Below are 19,977 nucleotides of genomic sequence, written 5' to 3' on the forward strand. Positions count from 1 at the left end.
ATCTGTTCCAGGATCCATGTGGCCTGAGATTTCCGACTTCATTCTAGTAAACTGACGCCACTGAACATGGCATCAGACGGTGGCCACCAGACTAAATGTCCAGACTCCCAGCAAGCCAAGTTGACTTAAAAAAGGACCTTTTTCTTAAAATTTTAAGATGCTGAACCCTTTTCCAAATTTCTAATGAGCTTAGAATCATTAAAAATTGTCTAAGACACTAAACAATACAGTTTATTCGGTTGTTGTTTTTTTACACAAAAATGAAAAGTTAAATGAGTAAATTATAACAGCCTAATCTTTTCATGCCATTCCTAAGGATTGACATGTTGGTTCATTTAACAGCTGTACAATGTTTATGCATTAAAGACTATAAATCGTAAAATGTATTTATTCTTAAATCCCATATACATTTAAAAAATACATATATTAGTAATATATATTACTTTGCATGAGTGTTTCGGTGAATATATTCTATATTTACTTTCTCACAAACACTCTGGATTAAGATAATTATTATATTTCAATCTAGACCATAGAAAGTAAGAAATCTGAATGACTGACTAAAGGCCCTGTACAAACTGCATCTAAATATGAAACAAAGTAAGAGTTTCAAGTATGAATTCATCCCTGAATTCTGGCAGACAAGAGTATATTTGTGATGATCATTATTTAAAATAGACAAGTCTAATCATCAAATGCTAAAATATAAACTATAGAGCCAAATGGTCTCTAAATTTCCTGTCACACGGAGCTTACACAAACTATATTGTTTTTTGTGAAGTCTGGTGTTTTAACACACAGTCAGCAATGCTAATGTGAGAAGCAGTCATCTCTCACAGATTAACCAAAACTGTCCATTTCTATTCCTCCCACCTGCTGACCCCTTCTTCTGCTTCTTTCCACACTACAGCTAATGCAAAGGTGCTTCTGAGAACTGTTCATAATTGCTACGGCTCTGCTGGGTCTCAATCAGCATTTCTAGCTCAGTACTACTGCTCCTTGGAGATACTGAAATGGACCAGCTCAATGGGCTGTCAAAGCAAATAAGTCCAACTCTGTTTTTTAATCAGATATGAAGACAGCCCTGGTGACAATCATTTACGTTCTGAATGTTAGAAGGAACAGAAAAACACAGCACAGCCGTGTCATGTGCTCAGGCCTTAGATGAATGGGGAACAAGAACAACTGGCAAGCATTCCTCATATTCAAGAGGGACTGAAATTTCAAGGAAGATATGGACATTGAAGATCTGAAAAAAAAACTCTTGAAACACTGGGAAGTCCTGGTACCCTAGGGTAGGAGCACAATTTGGACACTGCTAAGGGAAGAGAAATTAAATTCCTCTCTGAATATATCTGATGTGTTGTTTCTAAAAACAAAATAAAACCCTGTGACTACATTTCTTTGAAGGATCCCAAGCCTTTGGAAATGTCTTAAAGCAGGTATCAAGTTCTCTTCATCAAAATGGAAGGTCAACAATTTGAGATGATCATCTTGTTTGTGTAGCCCACCTGGTATATAGTCTTGGGCAGACAGCTCTGGCAGTCCAGGAATTGGTTATACATTTTCTGTCGTCCTTAGCATTGGTTACTTCGATTTGAACCCTCTGTTCATACTTGATTGTCTTTTGGTGTGTATTGGGCCCAGAGTAAATTAGCGACCTCTCATTCAAAAATTCCTAGGTTCCACCCCATGTCATTGTTGGGCCTTATGTTCACGTTCTGATTTTATTGCCCTTTTAGTGCTAGAAGTGGATATGCTTAAAACAAAACTAAACAAAATAAAGCAAACAAAAAGAACCAACTGCATTGCCAAGGCTATCATTTGTGCCAAAAGAGGAGCGGCTTATGCAAACTAATGCAACTGTTCACATGGGAAGATAAGGAGGAGTGTAAGGTCGCTGGCAATGCATTTTAAAAATCTCTCTCCCCTAATGTTTCTGGGTAAAAGGTTGTAAGGAAATTACTGACAAAGGTAAAAAAAAAAAAAAAAAGATGCAAAAAGACAACTTTATTAGGCACTTTCTCTTCTTTACGTGTTGGATGTTGGTCCTTTGCGAGGGCTCTTCAAGTAATTCGACAGTACCCAGTTTCCGCAATTGCTGCAACTTGATCCCTCGACGGGCGCTCTGGAAAGCACCTGGGGGCAGTGGGTCTGAGGCCCCTCATGATCAAGGTCGTCCAATCCATTTACTAGGTTGCGACTCCTTTGGTGTCGCCTCTTAGAAGCAGGTATGAGTTCCCCTCCAAATCCCACCACCTGGCTGCACCCCACCTCCACCTGGGCCCCAGCAGCCAGGTAACGTGAGGTGGGGCAGAGGGGATTCTGTGGGCTCCGCCAGGCCATTAGGCACCATGCGGGGAGGAGGCGAGGACCAGGGTGCTTGCCGAGAGCGCGTGCGCACAGGTGCTCGCGCGCACAGACACTCAGGCCAGGGCGCAGGGCGCGGGGCGCGGGGCGCAGGGCGGCCGGGGAGGGGGAGGGCGTCCTTACCAGGTCTATGAACGTCAGGAATTTCCAGCTCCCTCCGTAGGTCTGGTGCGAGGGCATTTCGATGGCCTTGTAGTTGCACAGGATAGAGCAGTAGGACAGCAGGATCGCCACGCGCAGCACCTGGCAGGGGACAAGCGCCATGTTCGCCACAGGCCCGGCTGGCCGGGCGGGCAGGGGGGAGGACGGGCGGCCCGGGCGGCGGGCGGCGGGGCGGACACGGCGGAACGGGGCGGGACGCGGCGGAGCGGGGCGCGACCGCGGGCGCCCGGGCGACCTGCGCGGGCGGGGCGGCGAGTGCGGGCACTAGCGGCGGCCTCGGCCGGCGGGGGCGTGGCGTCCGCTCTTTCGTCATCTCCGTCATTGTGTTCCTGCGTCCCCGGCCCCGGGAGACCCGGCCCGGGGCGCCCCCTAGGCATCCCAGCGGCGTGGGGAGGGTCCCCGAGGGCCGCCAGGGATGCGGAAGGGAGCGCCGAGCTGCGGGGGCCGCCGCCGGTGCCAGCAGCGGGGGACGGGGAGCGCGGCCGGCGGGAGGCCGGGAGCCCTGCCCCGAAGAAGGGGACCCAGCGCCGGCCGCTGCTCCAGCCGGGGCATTTCGGCGCAGGTCCCTGGGGTTGTTCCCGTTGGACAAATGGGGTGCTTGGTGCTGGGGACCCGGTGGAGGCGTGAACGTAGGGTGTCAACCTGAGCACGGGTAGGGTGACTTGCTTTGTTTTGGACCCAACTGGATTTTCAGTGTGAGACGACTATTCATTACTATGAAATTCCCTTGTTAGTTCTATCCCAGTAGGTAGGTCCCTACGCTTTCCACAGGGAAAAAGTTGGTAGGAAGTTTATAAATATCCTACCAATACATACATAGAAAGACAGACTGTGAACTTTGGACAAAGAGGTTTATAAATAAAAGATTATAAGGAAAGAAAGTGTCAGATAACTGTTAATGCCTCCAAGATTGCATTCTGCTAAAAAAACAAATCGTTCTGAGTTTGGATGTAAAACCCATGTGTGTAATTTAATACTAATCTTTTAGGGTTAGACTGTTTTTTGCCCTTTAACTTATTTTTTTTTTCTCCACTGCACATTCAAGGCTCAGTGGAAGGAAAACAAATATAAACTGGATTCCCTTTGCCTTCCAGAAAATTTTGTCACATTGGCGTTTCATCAGACTGTGCATAGCATGATCACATTTCAGCCAACCAGATGCAGGGGCAAATTATAGGAAGACAACATAGATATTTCCTGTGGATCCATTTAAAACAGGTGTCTTCTCCAAATAGTCTCTGAGTCATGGATTGTGGCCATGGCCAGAGGGGCAGGAAAAGTATAGTGTGAGAAAGAAAAAGAAAGTCACAACTCACAAATGTTTGAAATCAAGTTCTAAACCAAAATTAAGAAACCCAGTAGATATTTTAAATTGGTCTTATAATTATGCTAATAAAAATAATGTCACAAAATATAAAAATAGCCTGACCTGGTGGTGGCGCAGTGGATAGAGTGTGGGACTGGGATGTCAAGGACCCAGGTTCGAGACCCCGAGGTCACCAGCTTGAGTGTGGGCTCATCTGGTTTGAGCAAAGCTCACCAGCTTGGACCCAAGGTCGCTGGCAAGGGGTTACTCGGTCTGCTGAAGGCCCACGGTCAAGGCACATATGAGAAAGCAATCAATGAACAACTAAGGTGTTGCAAAGAAAAACTGATGCTTGATGCTTCTCATCTCTCTCCGTTCCTGTCTGTCTGTCCCTATCTGACTCTGTCTCTGTAAAAAAAAAAAAAAAAAAAAAAAAAAGGCCCTGGCCGGTTGGCTCAGCGGTAGAGCTTCGGCCTGGCGCGCGGGGGACCCGGTTCGATTCCCAGCCAGGGCACATAGGAGAAGCGCCCATTTGCTTCTCCACCCCCCCCCCTCCTTCCTCTCTCTCTCTTCCCTTCCCGCAGCCGAGGCTCCATTGGAGCAGAGATGGCCCAAGCGCTGGGGATGGCTCCTTGGCCTCTGCCCCAGGCGCTAGAGTGGCTCTGGTCACGGCAGAGCAACGCCCGGAGAGGCAGAGCATCGCCCCCTGGTGGGCAGAGCGTCGCCCCTGGAGGGCGTGCCGGGTGGATCCCGGTGGGGCGCATGCGGGAGTCTGTCTGACTGTCTCTCCCCGTTTCCAGCTTCAGAAAAATACAAAAAAAAAAAAAATAATAATAATAATAATCAAAATAATTCCAAGAAGATTTCGTCCAGCCTAAAACTATTCATTATTGACAATTTGTAGCTTTATCTTCATGTAAAAGTTGGATCTATTTTTTTAATTGCTTGTCCACACCGCACATTCATAAGATTGCAAAATTTAAAAGTAGATCTACTGAAGACCTATCTTGCTAGGTCCTTAATAAACTTTTATTAGTTTATGTGATATCCTTTTAGTTTGATATTCTTTCCTACCTTACATTTAGAAAATCATTTAAAATTGTATCCTGTGGCCAGTTCTTTTTTAAATAATTAACTATGGCACTCAAGTGTTTTGAATTTATTCTAACGGGCTAATGGGTTTGCCTTTGTTGTTTTGTGATTGGCTTACTATATAGTAAGATAGTGAGTTTTTTTTTAATGAATATTTGCATAAACCTTGACTCAAATATTTTATGGAGAAGGCCAGTTCATAATTTTGGGAACTTTTTGGTAACTATGTAATAACATGTCCAGGTTGCTCTTTTTGCTTTTCAGACAATATCTAATCATCTTAGTTATGTTTTAAAGGTATCCTTTGTGAAAACAATATTAATCTATACATGGATTGTGTTTGTACAGTGTAAATAATACATTAGGGCATTGTTTTTTAAAAAGAAAGTTATACTTTTTATGAACTATAATACATTATTCACTGATAAGTATTTATATGATGACTCCATAAAGAATACATTGTGAGGGAAGTATCTTTATGTCACTTGTTTATCTTTTTTCATTCTACACAGAATTGGTGGGGATGGAGGAAAATAGCCTTATCTAGGTGAGTTTCCCAAGGGAAGAATTCAAGACCCTGTTTTAGCTTCTAGTTACACGAGTGTTGCTTTTTTTTAACTATTGCAATAGCTCTTACTCTTAGTCTGTGTATGGGGTTGAAAGTACACTTCCTTGAGTATTTCTAAACACTGGTACTTTTCTTTCTTGTTGTTGTTCTTGGGGAGGATGTCTGACATGTTGGCGATGGTAATGATCCTTGCTACTTTTGAAAATGACAGGGCCCCGTGCCTCCCTTATGTTGTGTTCCAAGAAGCCAACTTCATAGAGCCATGGGTCTTTGCTTAAGAATGCAGCAGGAAAAATTGTTTATGCATATCCTTTGACACTGTGTTTATATCAGATAAGAACTTTCTAAGAATATCAATACATTTGAACAAATCACTTTTTCTCTTCACATTTGTGTGCACCACAAGAGTAGATGTTACTTCAGAATGTGTTCCTTCGAGAGATCTGGGCGTGAGAAAAACCCCTTTCACATCACAAAAATGACTGCTTTGAGTTGCTTGTTTTTTCTCCATTATAAAGGTAGCATATTTAAGATATTAAAAGAAGAAAGTCTCTCATCAACAAGAGAAAACACTGCAAATGTTTCATTCAGCATATACCTGCAAATCGTTTTACAGTGTACAAGGGCGGGCAAAAGTAGGTTTACAGTTATATGATAAGTATGTGAACACACAAGTTTCTTTTTGTATTATTATTTATTCATTATTGTAATTATTATTATTAATCTTCTTTTGCCAACCCCTGTGTACTTAGCTTGTTGTGACATACGGTATAACAATTTGCAGCAAGCAGATTTCTTTTGCTTTAAATTTAATAAGAAAGCTCTATTATTTAAAACTCTCTGTGAAATTGTGTTTAATGATTACATAACATGATCTAATATGAACTTATATTTTGCTTAAACTTGTCTCTGTTTTAGATAGGTTGTTTCTAGTTTTTTATTACTATAATGCACTGCAATGAATGTCTGCATTTTGAACTGAGAAAACCACTCTTTTAAAGGATTATTTGTAGCTTAACACCAGTAAAGAAACCTCCCTTTTATAACCTAATGTGTATATTTTTCACACATGTTTATATGAATTGAGCCAAATAGAACTTTTTTTTTTTTGTCATACAGGGCAGTTGGGAAGGATTAAGATTTAAGTGAAAGAAGTAGGTAAAATCACTATTTTTTTCCAACAACTCATTACAGATTTTAAAAATTGCCTTCAGTATGAAACATGGGCCAATGCATTTAATTAGTCAGGGTTCTGTTTTTGTTTTTGTTTTTGTTTTTTTGCTGTTAACCAGGAAGAGTTATTTACAGGCCAGTGAGCAACAGCTACTAACCGTGGAGCTGATGTTGCTGGTTGCAGCAGTTTTTGCTGATTTACAAATGGACTACATTTGCTATGGGGAAGCCTACTGAGTGAGGAGATTTCTCAATACCAAGGATTCTATGGATAGTCGATGAAAGAAAAGCTTTAAGGAGATTAGATGAGAGTCACTACCTAGATCTCATACGGAACGGAAATATTCGCCCCCCCTCCCCCAGTCTTTCAGTGTCTTTGCCAGAGCTACTCATCCTGCTTGAATGCCCTCTCTTCGTGTGCGCATGTCCAGACCCAGCGCATCCGGCAGGACCTAGTGTCAGTCCGTTTCACAATCCCTCTAGGACGTAGGATGCGATCTTCCTGCTCTGAACCATCTGCGTGGATGGCTTTCTGGTGATTCAAGTTCTACATGGACTCACTGTGCTCATTTCCTTCTCAGCACTGTCCCCTCTGCAGTGTCCCCTGTCTCTGGCATCTGCACCACTGTGTTATGTTAGAGACGTTGGGCAGAGCTAGGTCACCTGGGAGTGTCAGTGTCTTGCAGATGCTAAAATATCCCTGGACGTGTGGCAGGTTGAAGGGGATCCACTTACCAGAATTCTTCTCAGGAAGGAGACTATGTTTTTAGAAGAAATGTGTTCATGACCTATTTTGGTGGATGGGGAACTGGTGAAGAGAAAGACCTCCTAAAACATTGGAGAATAACGTACATCATTGCTAAATTTCTTCTCCCCAGTGCGTGTCAGGGTAATTGCAGAGTTTCTGTCCTTCTGAGTAGAGTCTACGCAGGAGTTTGGGACTCCAACTCGCTTGCTCTGGGCAGTAGAGAAGAGGTGGACCACCACCACCAGGGGGCCTTTCTTCCCCACAGCTTTCAGTCTCTAGTCCAAATAAATGTTAACCAGAGAATTAAAAGATATTCCAGAAGTCTTAAACTCGAATCCTGCAGAGAACAAGCATGTATCATGGCTAGCTAAGGAAAGCTAGGTTTAAGGTAATGGTGATGGGCATGGTTGGGTCTATAGCAACTAGCATAAATGCCCTACTGAAATGCATTTTAATTCAAATTTTTAAAATTGTGTCAGTCCCCCTTCCCCCCAAACACCTCTGTGCTAGAGTCAGCTGCAGGTAAAAGCTTTTGGATTATCCTTTTGAAAGAATGCTATGTTGGCACCTTATCCAGGGTGTCCAAAAGGCCCTGTTTCTCACTCATCATCATCTGTCAGAGTGAAGACTGGTTTGGTTGTCACTGACAACCCGATTCCTGGAAGCAGATAGAGAAGAACATGAGGACAGGTCGAAGGGGCACATGCGCACTGTCTCCTGAGGAAAATTTGCGTAAGAAACCTCCACACAACTATTCCACCTTCACCTCATTGGCCAGCATCCTGCCATGTGATCAGAACTAAGAAAAGTAGCCTCCTTCCTGGGGCTGCTCAGCCCAAAACCAGGACTCCATTCTTAGGTGAGGGTGATGTTATGGGTTGAATTTTGTTTCCCAGAAAGATGCGTTGAAGTTCTAACTTCTCAGAAAGTGGCCTTATTTGGAAATAGGGTCATTGCAGATATAATTAGTTAAGAAATGATGTCATACCGGCATAGAGTAGTTTCTAATCCAAGGTGACCGAAGTTCTTATAATAAGACAGAGGCACCCAGGGAGAATGGCATGTGAGAATGGAAGCGGAGGTTAGAGTAACGGCAAGCCAAGGAGCGCCGAGGACTGCAGATGGTCACCAGAAGCCAGGAGAGAAACCGGGGATAGACTCCCTCACAGCCTCAGAAGGAACCGGTCCTCTGACACCTGGATCTCTAGCCTCTCGAACTATGAGATAGTATTCAATACATGCTTTAAGGAAGTCATGGAGTCTGTGGTTCTTTGTTAATCGCATCTCTAGGAAAATAATACAGGGGGTAAAAACACAGATATTGGGAGAAGTCAGTAACGTTTTCTAGCACAATATCCAATCAATAGTCCAATTCCAGTAATCTGTTTTCTGTAACATTTCCCAAAGCCGAGCCTTTATTTTTCTTTGTACCATTGTTGCCTTATTGAATAACTTCTGTAACTGGACTTCCTCCTGCCTCGTCCTTGGGTCTCCACATCACCCTTAGCACTGCCACTAGAATGATCATCTTGAGACATTAGGTCAGATTTTATCACTCTCCTCCTAAAAAACAGTTAGTGATTCTCACTTCCTTAGCTGGTTCTCAACATCTTTCATGGTTTATCTGATTTTTTTAAAAAAAATTATTATTCAGTGAGAGGAGGGGAGGCAGAGAGACAGACTCCCACATACACCCTGACCGGGATCCACCCGGCTAGCCCACTAGGGGGCGATGCTCTGCCCATCTGGGGTGTTGCTCAGTTGCTCAACAACTGAGCTCTTCTTAGCACCAGAAGTGGAGGCCATGGAGCCATCCTAAACACCTGAGGTCAGCTTGCTCCGATCGAGCCACGGCTGTAAGAGGGGAAAAGAGAGACGGAGAGAGAGAAGTGGGGGGGGGGAGAGAAGCAGATGATCGCTTCTCCTGTGTGCCCTGACTGGGAATCAAACCTGGGACATCCACACTCTGGGCTGATGCTCTACCACTGAGCCAGCTGGCCAGGGAGGTTTATCTGACATTAAGCCAGTATTTCATCTTCCATTATTTCACTGTTTCAAGGAATTATTAATTTCATTATCATAGGAATACTTATTTTCCCTCCAAACTCAACATTTACTTTTACTTTTTCATGCCTCCTTGGACACTAATAACTCGTATCAATTCCTCCATCTGTTGAAATTCTACTCATCTCCAAAGGTCCTGCTCTGGCAGAAATTATTCTGTAATAATGATTACACTTGCAAATACTTTGCCAACTAGGAAGCACATTCACATTATACTAAGTCACGATCATGACATCTTTTCCTAATGGGGCAGCCGGTGGGCATCCCTGGCACAACCACAGTCACCTTTTCACAGGGGATCACCCTGAGATGCCCTGCCCATGGAACTAGCCAATCCAAGGGGACGTCTTGTCAGAGAGCATTCTCTCTCTTTTGTAAGATGGGAAGTGTGTTCTCCAATAGTCTGAGATTATGTGAAGCAGCTAATTAAACTATTCCCTGGGGACCAGACTTTATGTCCATCTAAGGAAAGACTTTGGGGGAACCGGTGGCCTCTGCAGTCAAGCGATAGCACAGAAATGTGGAATGCCAGGATGATGAGATACGTTGCTCCTTCTTACCATATTAAGCAACTTTTCCCAGAATTAAGGGCAGCTAAAATGTCTGCAGTCCATTTATTGGCCCTCAGTGTTAGTTGTCCTCAGAGCTAGTTAAAAGTCTGTTTTAAAAGCTAGTATAATATACATCCAGCGCACAAAAAAAAGAGTTCAACAAAATTAAACCAAACACCATCATTTTGTTTTTAGGAAACGTGATTTTTTCCATCAGAGACGACAGTGTCAAGTAGTCCTGCCAAGTGCCAAAAGCCAGTTTACATAATCTGGAAAGTTGGCCAACCAAGAGCTGAGGGAGCCTTGGGTTCCCTCATTCTAAGGGAAGACCCTGGTGCCCCAGTGGGCCTGCTGGAGCCAGGGCTGGTTCTGACATCTCATCCCTCCAGGATCTGAGCATCCAGTTTTTATTCCTCTCAAAAATTCATCTGTTGAAAAAAGCAGTTGAATTGCTTACATCACTGAAAGCTGGACTCTGAATATAGAAGAAGATATTCCAGACACATAAGGATGTTTGGAAATTTACCTGGGATTTGCAGTGATCTGCCTGGGTCAAGCCACAGTCCTGAGTAATATTGTAAATCCTGGAAAGACTTTTGAGAACTGTTTCACTAGAGTAGCCCTCCACTATCCCCAGTTTTTCCTCTTTCACTGTGTATATGATGGCTGGAGCTCTGGTAGCCATCTTGTAAACATGAGGAAAAGAACCAGAGAGCCTCAGAGATATTTGTCTTGACAACAATATACCAGCTGAACCAAAGCCTGCCATGGCCTCCTTTCAGACTTCTTGTGATGTGAAAAAAATACCCCTCCCCGTTTGTTTAAAGGAATGAAATCAAGTGTTCTGTCACGTGCAGCTAAATGATGGTACAAGTTGATTTGGGAGATTATTTCCTGGGTTGCTTTAAAAAGTGCTGATTCGCTTGACCAGGCAGTGGCGCAGTGGATAGAACGTGGGACTGGGATGCAGAGGACCCAGGTTCGAGACCCCGAGGTTGCCAGCTTGAGCGCGGGCTCATCTGGGTTTGAGCAAAACTCACCAGCTTAGACCCAAGGTTGCTGGCTCGAGCAAGGGATTACTCGGTCTGCTATAGCCTCCTGGTCAAGGCACATATGAGAAAGCAATCAATGAACAACTAAGGTGTCGCAATGAAAAACTGATGATTGATGCTTCTCATCTCTCTCCGTTCCTGTCTGTCTGTCCCTATCTGTCCCTCTTTCTGTCTCTGTAAATAAATAAGTAAATAAATAAATAAATAAGTGCTGACTCATACAATAGTGGGATACTACTAAGGAGACCAGGATTCACCCTTATGAATAGTTTTAAATTTAATAAGCAATATTATAGCACTTACTCTGGGCCAAGCTCTGACCTAAGCACCTTACAACTTTACAAATATCAACACATTCTCACCAAATATGGTTACTATTATTATCTTCATTTCAGAGAAGAGGAAATGGAGGCAGAGAGAAATTATGTCAACTGCCAAGGTCATACAGCCAGTAAATGGCAGAACTGGCATGTGAAACCGTGGGTTTGGGGTTCTTAGTCATTACATTGTGCTGCCTGACACTGCCAGTCAGTGCATAGCACACCCCAGGGTCTGACTCCCCTTCTGCTGTTGATGAGCTGTGTAGTTTTGGTTGTGTTTGCTCATTTGTTCAAGTTCTGACCTACACTCACAGACAGCTGTTTCCTCCACCCATGCTAATAGCTGACAGAAATATATCAGATCAGGCAGAAACAACATCTGTCTTTCATCATCTTTGTAGACATTTTTGTTTAATTCATAAGGACAAGAAAATTCCATATAAGAATTGTAAGAGCCACAAATCAGTTCACAATAATTTTCACAGAACCTCCATTACTGACAATTTTTTTGTTATCACTTGACCATGTCATTTAATTTCATGGCATCTGAAGTTATCTTTTAAAAACTTGAGTTTTAGTTTCTTTAAATGAATATGTCGTCAATACTTATTTATGTTCTATTTCTTCATTATTCCTTTCACAAAAACTGCATTTGATCACCACATTCAAAATTTACAATATTAAATATGACAATAGGTAAATAGAAATTTTTACATATTTTTGGTGGAAGTATAAATTGGAATAATATGTTTTGTGTGTGTGTTTTTCTGAAGTGCAAAGTGGGGAGGCAGAGAGACAGACTCCCACATGCACCCAACCACGTTCCACCGGGCATGCTCACTAGGGGGCGATGCTCTGCCCATCTGGAGTGTTGCTCCCTTGCAACTGGAGCCATTCTAGTGTGTGAGGCCATGGATCCATCCCCAGCGCCCGGGCCAACTTTGCTCCAATGGAGCCTTGGCTGTGCGAGGGGAAGAGATAGATAGAGAGAAAGGGGAGGGAGGAAAGGTGGAGATGCAGATGGGCGCTTCACCTGTGTGCCCTGGCTGGGAATCGAATCCGGGACTTCCACACAGCGGCAGATGCTCTACTGCTAAGCCAACCGGCCAGGGCTTGGAATAATATTTTATGCTAGTAATTTCTAGGAATTTACTCAGCAGAGATATTGTCCAAATTAATTGAAGATATATGTATAATGATGTTACTTTTAGCAAAACATAAAAATAATCTAAATGTCCATGATTGAAGTGCTGGTTAATGAATTATGAAACCTACATGTAATGGAGTAGAGTACTATACAGCTGTTAAAAAGAATGGGATAATTCTGTATGTATGACTAATGTGTATTGTTAAGTAAAATAACAAGTGCAAGTCACACACATACACATGCACATACAGAGGTAGTACCATGCATTTTTTGATAGTACATTTTGATATGTGTTTGCATAAACACAATAAAAAAGCTGGAAATATTACACCAGATATGATCAGTGGTTTTCTCTAAGGGCTGAGGTGGAGATTTGCACTATTTCTTCCTTTTGAATGATTTTTTCAATGATGCCTGTTATTTGTAATTAGAATATAAAAAACTGAAATGAAAAAATATATGGTACAAACAGGAATTCAAAACTAAACTTATGCCTAGCACTGACTTTAAATGCTTTGGGAGAATAAATTTTGAAAAAAAAAATTACTTAGGCTAGTTCTATACCTCTGGAGTCAAATAGGTGTCACAGATTTTTACCTTCCCTTCCACACTGGTTTCTCTGGGATTATGTGTTGCTCTTATTGACAGACAGTTGAAAGGGCTTTGCCTAAAATCATGGCATAACTCTAGAGCGTCACCAAGCACCAAACCAAACTCAAGCACCATAGCTGGGTAGGGTCCCTCTATCAACAAAACAAGGAACCAGCACCTGACAAAGCAATGGTCTGACCTACGGAGCCATCTTTCTAATCACCTCTAAAACTCTTCCCTTGTTCAATGAGCCATCGTTGAAGGTCATAGACATTGACAACAGCTGCTATCAGGTAAAACCACCTGGGCTGCTACTCTGGGCTGAAGGAATGCTCTAAGGACATGAAAAACATCTCTTTAATGTAGCAGGACATTGACTTGCAGGGAATGGATGGAATACTAGAAATTAAATCAGGTAGCTCTTTTGGAAAGCAGACTGCTGGTGTTAGAAGCAGAAATTCCCTCAGAGAACATTGTAGCAAATAGACTGTAGCCACAAAATAAGAAGAGCCCAGAGTATACAAATGAGCATCCTCTTCCTACAAGTAATTGTGTATCTTTATAGCATCACCTTCAAGACTAACAAATTTTATTTCCTTTACAGCTTTAGAACTCTTTGGAGAGAAGATTTAAAAAACAACACCGCTGTTGACACTATTACAATTTTAACACATATATGTACTTGTACAATGAGATTAGGTGGATGAAAAATCCATATGTAGTAAAATTATTTTATAAATTATTAACGAGCTGGGGTTTCATCTAACGAAGGGAATCAGGATTTTTTTTTCTCAGCATTGGCTTTTAGAGTGATAATAAAGTCAGGCTGTAAAAGGATTCACACAACATCCTGCTGGAACAATAGATGATAAAGTCCAGGAAAATAGTTACTGGCACAACCTTTTCTTTCTCCTTAAAGGAAGGGAAATTTCAATAGTAACTCTGCAAATACAGGAGTTTTTATAGAGTGGAGGCAACACTGCGCATTGGGCTGGGAGGTCAGCTCCTGGATCGAGGCCCGATCCTGCTCTTTATGAATACCTGGGATTACACAGCTCATCCGGCAGGCGTTCCAGACCCCGGGCCTCCACTTCGTTATCAAAAGACGGACTTGGACTGGATTGCTATAGTTATCAGATGTAATTGTAGATTTTCAAGGCAATGCTATAAGATGTATATACCCAGGTTACTAATTTACAGACTTGATAAATAATGTTAGAATGTAAAGATGTAAAAGAATCTAAAAAATAAATTTAAAAATGACCTATTTATGTAATGGCTTCTAATCAATGGAAATGAAAGGTAACGGGAATGAAGGGCAGAAGCAGGAGAAGAAGGAGGGAGCAGTAGAGGGAAAAGGAACGGAGAGGTGAAGGAAAGAAGGAGGTAAGGGGTAAAGTAATTTTAAAGTGATTTTGAGTTTTATTCTAAAAATGAATACTTATTAACAAGAGTAAAGTTGTTTTGTTCTTTCAATGACACTGTTTCTGAAAGCTACTTTTTTCAAATGAAGACAAGTATTTTTTCAAGTTATTATTACTGTATTTGAAGTCATAGCCCAATATGCTGTTCTTTGTTCTTGATACAATACAAAGAGAGGCATAGGTAGGAAAATGGGCCAATTTTTGAATATGATAAACACAAAATACAGGGTGAGGCAAAAGTAGAGTTATGGTTGAGAGTACGTGAAACATGGTTTATTCTAGTATTATTACGTATTAATTATTGGGTTGTTTCCATACAAATAACTGTAAATGTACTTTTGTCCCACCCTGTGTCTACATTAATATCAGATCTCCCTGAAGACATTTTGAGTTGTATAGCACGAATACCCAGATCCAATAAATTAAAAATGCTAATTTCTTATCAGCAGGGAAAAGTGTTTATAAGAGAAAGAAGATATGATAAGGAGTCTGATTTTTTTTTTTAAACTAAACTTTTCTGAATAGTTTTAGTTTTAAAAAATTTCCAAAGATAGCATAGCAGATGGCTATCCATCCTGGACCCAGCTTCTCCTATTGTTCACATCTTATGTTTTATGATACATTTGTAACAAATGACATACAATTGATAAATTCTTATGAACCAAGGTCCATGCTTTATTCAGCTATCTTTTGTTTTTACCCAGTGATCTTTGTCTGTCCCAGGATCCCAGCCAAGGTGCCCCATTACACTTAGTCGTCACACCTCCTGATTTGAGCCTCTGTAATTCCCAGCAGTTCCTACAGCCAGGCCTCCTGACCTCCAGTTGGCTAGAGCAACTCCAGCCCTGGGTCAGGCGATAACTAAGCTTCGCTAGTCCAGCAGGTAGAAGCCTTTGCCTCAGGTGTCACCTTCATTACATTGACAGTCCCATATTAAAGGCTCCCACCACTAAGGCAGCAAATCGGTCCTGAAGTCCTCCAGGCTTTCCGTAGTGCTCTGTTCCAGCCTTCCTGAGCCCCAAACCTCTTTGCTTTTTATTATAAAATATCTCTTGCTGAACTGTGACTTCTATACTCGTGCCCATGGCTTTAATCCATGTCTTTAAATAACTTGTCTGGTTCCCCTCAGAAACCTAGGAGTTTGTCTTATCCTGGTAAATCCCCTACCAGATACTGGAATCCTTGAGATCAAGTCCACCAGATAAAGCCTTGCATGAGGTCTCCTGCAGCCGAGGCCCAGCACGTTCACTGAGACACTGGAATTGTATCATAGATCTTTCTCAGCCCCGTCCTCTCCACGTGTGCCAAGGACTCCCTGGATGGATACGGTGACTATCACGGGCCTCCAGGGCTCCTGGCACAGGAATGTGCTCAATCTGTATTCTCTGAGGAAATGCCCATGAGACTAAGCCCAGGTTGTAAGTTTTAGACCTGGGTCAGCTTTCCCAGGGGACAGAGGGGTCCTTCTCCTGTCAGGTGGGGCTACCGTCGCCTTGCCCTGCCTCACTGCGAGTCATTGGCCACACTCTCTAAATAAGACACCCTTTTACCTGGATAGCTCAGCAAAAGAGGAAACTCAGTCTTTGAATGGAAAAAAAAAACCTTAGGGAGATTTGGGAGCTATTTCTTGACTTTATCTAAATATCTATATGTATTAAATTCTACCATGTATTTTATAATTTTACTAACCAAATAACAGTGATCTTTCCTTATTAAAGCTACAGAAGTCATTCAGACAAGGTAAACCATTTGCTTTAGCTTTTTTTTACTGGGCATAAAATTGATAAAATAAAAATTTGAAAATCAAATAAAAATATTTGGAAATACTAAAATCATTGATTATGTACATTTTAAATCCTATTCAATTATGGGTCCTTTTTCTAGTAAAAAAAAAAAAGTTTATTTTTTAATTTAAAAAATTTGAGCAAGTGTTTTTTACTAAATTTACAAAAACAGATTTGAGATTTGGTAGCTAATATAAACTATAATTTCTGTAACAATTTACAAGAAAAAGCTATGTTGATAAACATAGTCTAGAAGGTTTATCTTAACATTTCATTTGTTTTAATTTATAATTAATGTTTATTATTATTGAATGAAGTTCTTTAACTATTTGTAAATATTGACACCTTTATTTAAGTGCTTTTGCAGACTAGATAGGATACTCTTATTTGTATGATAAATAATAAATAAATGATTAGTGTGCCATTTGCTGTTAATGTGATTGATAGATTCTCCATTTCAACACTTCTCTGTTCCTATTTTAGATCTGATGCAAGTGGACCCTCATTGTCCAGTGCCGACAACACCTGAATAAAAATTAACGAGGCTCCTCGTGTCTCTCGAATTTATTCTTTTTGTTTTGTCATTTCACAAAAATAAGATGACATTAAAGATGAAATGGAACAAAATCAAGCTACAATTCAGGATTGTTTTTCTTTTGCTCTGGTATCACCTTGTTATATAAAATTGATTTTTTAGAGGCAGAATGTTGGGGCTATTTAGCGAGAGGTGTGAGGGAGGAGAAAGTAGGTTGAAAGTGTTTTTTTATGGCTGGGTTCACTGCAGTGACGCAGAATGACGGAGCGGAGCTTTACCTCCCTCCTGAGCAAGTTCACGTTGCTTGTACAGGGTGCAGTAACCCCGAGGCTGAGAACTCAGCGAGGCCTGAGGAAGTGTCAATGGCCTTCTGCCCATCAAACGAGTACCTGTGCATCACCCACTCATATTAATATTAAAAGAAATCTAGCATATGCTTGAAGACGTTCTACCAAGAACAGGACACAAAGAATAGGCTTAAATTGAGGGTATATTTATGTAACATATAATTATATGTGTGTTCAGTTGTAATGACAACTAGATTAAAATTGGAGAAAATATTCCATCATTACAAAATATAAAATACTAAACCCAGTGCCCAGATCTTGGTCTCTAAGGTTATTCTCCAATAAAAAGAACCAGGCTCTTTGGAGAAATTTATTAAACCAGCATGTTGTACATTTTCAAATTATACAATGCTATATGTCAATTATACTACAATAAAAAATGAAAAAAATGGGATTGTTATTAACCAAAATTATAATATAATAGTGATTGTTTTTCCATTGATCTTTACTCTTTTACATTTTACTTTTTTAATTTTTATATTTTACATTACTAGGAAGCTGGGTCTTGCCTGTGTTCAGTGGTATAGAGACCTAGTATTTCATACATAGCCCTCGGAATCTGGAAATTTGACCTCTGCATTTAGATTGTTTGTATCTCCAATTGTGTTTTTAAGTCTCCACTCTTTGGGATTTTTCCTGCATGTAAACGGACACCTTCTATTATCAAATCACGAGGCATTCTGGGGAACTGCTGTGTTCAGTGACACCGTGCCCTGGCAAAAGATGCCGCTCAGTGTTTTCCTTTCATTTTAATGCGGATTACCTCACTCATCTCCTCGACCTCCTCAAAGGCAGACAAGCACTAGATGTTTCTGTTACCAACAATCATCCCATGAAGCAGCGGAATAAACATTCCTAGCTGATTTGCAGACTAGTCTGAGGACAATCTTTCAGAGCCGAGGCTAAATCCAGGTTACAGTATCAGGTAAAAATGCACTTGAACATTCCAGAGAAGAAACTCCTTCGCTGCCTGACTGACTTCCTGAGGCTCTTCAAGCCCAACTTCTAAGGTGGAATGAGAGACTGAGACTCACGTGTCTGCTTCAGGAGGTAGAAATGACATGCCACCAGGAGAAAAACCCAGAAGAGACCCATAGTGTCACCTTCTCATTCCTCTTAGAGAATTCTTAGGCTTTCCCGTTTAAGAAGGAGTTCGCATCAACACAATTCAGGGGTCTGAGCAATTCTTCATCCCTGGCAGGTCTAAGTTAATTCCAACCTCACTGAGATGGGCATAGAGAAGCTTCCTTCTATCTCTTAAAAAAAAATTTAGGGTAGTTCAAGAAAAACACTTAGACTAGAGAAAAGACATGAGAATGTAGAAATGATACAATGTGTGCCTGAAAAAAATGTCAGGACTCTCTCTCTCTCTCTTTCTCTTTCTCAGGTGCTCTCTTTAGCTATTAATTCATGCCAACCTGGGTGGAAAATATGGCAGTGCACACTTTCTGAGGGTTTTTTCATTTTTATAAAAGCCTGGGCTTTTACCTTCAGGATGTGGACACTCTTCAAGTATGATCATCCCAGTTTCATACTAATCACACACATTTTTATGTTGAAAATATATAAGAAGATGCTTCAAGATTAATTAAAAATTCAGGAGAGTCATTATGAACACTGAGTTTACCAAGTGGAATGGCCCCTGTGATAGTCATTTTTCTAAAACTGTGACGGCATGTCCCCCTTTCACAGAAATTCCAGTGGAAAAGGCGTTTAAGTGTCTCCATCCCATTTCTCAGCGCAGAAGAGACTAAAGTTCTTTGGGATTCCCTCACAGAGGTTAGTGAACTTCAGCCAGAGCTCAGCCTGGTCTTTTTGTAAACTGTTTCCTAACTAGCAAGTCATTTGGGGCATCTGGTGGCTCATTCGTTGACTCTCGAAATTGAGTCCCTCTTCACCATGCGCCAAGCTCAGAATTTTTGTATGACTCAAATATTAGCTCCACGGTCGTGCTTGTGACCCACATCTGTGGCACTCTGTGCAGCACCAGTAAGATCTCACAGGACAGTTGAACCCCCGCTCGCTCCCACATCACTTTCTGAATCCAGTATCAGTGTAATAGTATGTAACATACCAGGTGTGTTTCAGTTGGTAAAACTGAAAGCCAACAACATTTTTATTGTAAAGCCCGTCTCTTAATGAGCACCCAAGCTTCCACATATCTTTTCTCATTATTTTTCTACCACCTACTATTCATACCATTTTCTAGACTAATATTTCATGATTGACTTCAAGTAGTGGAATATCAGCTCTCCTTTTTGTTTTAATAATACATTGAACTATTCACTAATGAAAGAAACCAGAGCTCCACAGAGAAACGGCTGATTTCAAGACTGAGACCCAATAAAGTGCTCCTCCTCTTTAGTCTTGTGTATTAATCCCACACACTAGATACAAACCATGCTTGCTCCGTGAAGTTTTTCCCTACGTCACCTTCTTTCACCCGGATCTTTTTCATCTAAATCTCGATGGTTTTCATAAAAAAGTTTTTAAATGCTTTCAGGTTTTCAGAAAACTTTCAAAGTCATTACTGAAGACAAATTCAAATAGTAATGGCGTAATTCTGCAAACTAAGAAATTAACAAAGGTACAATGCTATTAACTAAATTACAGACTTAATTTGGATTTAAGTTGTTTTTCCATAAAGGTCTTTTTCAGTTCGAGCATCCAATCCAGGATGCCACATTTTATTTAGCAATGCAGCCTTTTTAAATATTAGTATTTGTGACTCAATTATTACTCT

At 41.3% G+C, this 19,977-nt stretch overlaps 1 protein-coding gene and 1 long non-coding RNA gene across 4 annotated transcripts in view; one reads left to right on the forward strand and one right to left on the reverse strand.

Moving 5' to 3' along the window:
* The window catches only part of AIG1 (androgen induced 1), a 205,710-nt gene extending 202,903 nt beyond the window's left edge, over positions 1 to 2,807 (reverse strand). For 2 of the 3 annotated variants that reach the window (XM_066373092.1, XM_066373093.1), the window contains exon 1: positions 2,494 to 2,807. In XM_066373092.1, the coding sequence (XP_066229189.1) occupies positions 2,494 to 2,634 (141 nt within the window). In that variant the 5' untranslated portion in view covers positions 2,635 to 2,807. The remainder of the gene's footprint in view (positions 1 to 2,493) is intronic. The other variant, XM_066373091.1, reaches the window with a different exon arrangement.
* LOC136398764 (uncharacterized) lies at positions 1,837 to 16,904 on the forward strand. Its single transcript, XR_010750043.1, has 3 exons — positions 1,837 to 2,231; positions 15,698 to 15,896; positions 16,836 to 16,904. It is a non-coding gene; the product is annotated as an uncharacterized lncRNA (long non-coding RNA).
* The last annotated feature ends 3,073 nt before the right edge of the window (positions 16,905 to 19,977 follow it).

This window comes from Saccopteryx leptura, chromosome 3 (assembly GCF_036850995.1).
Source record: "Saccopteryx leptura isolate mSacLep1 chromosome 3, mSacLep1_pri_phased_curated, whole genome shotgun sequence".
Classification (NCBI taxonomy): Eukaryota; Metazoa; Chordata; class Mammalia; order Chiroptera; family Emballonuridae; genus Saccopteryx; species Saccopteryx leptura.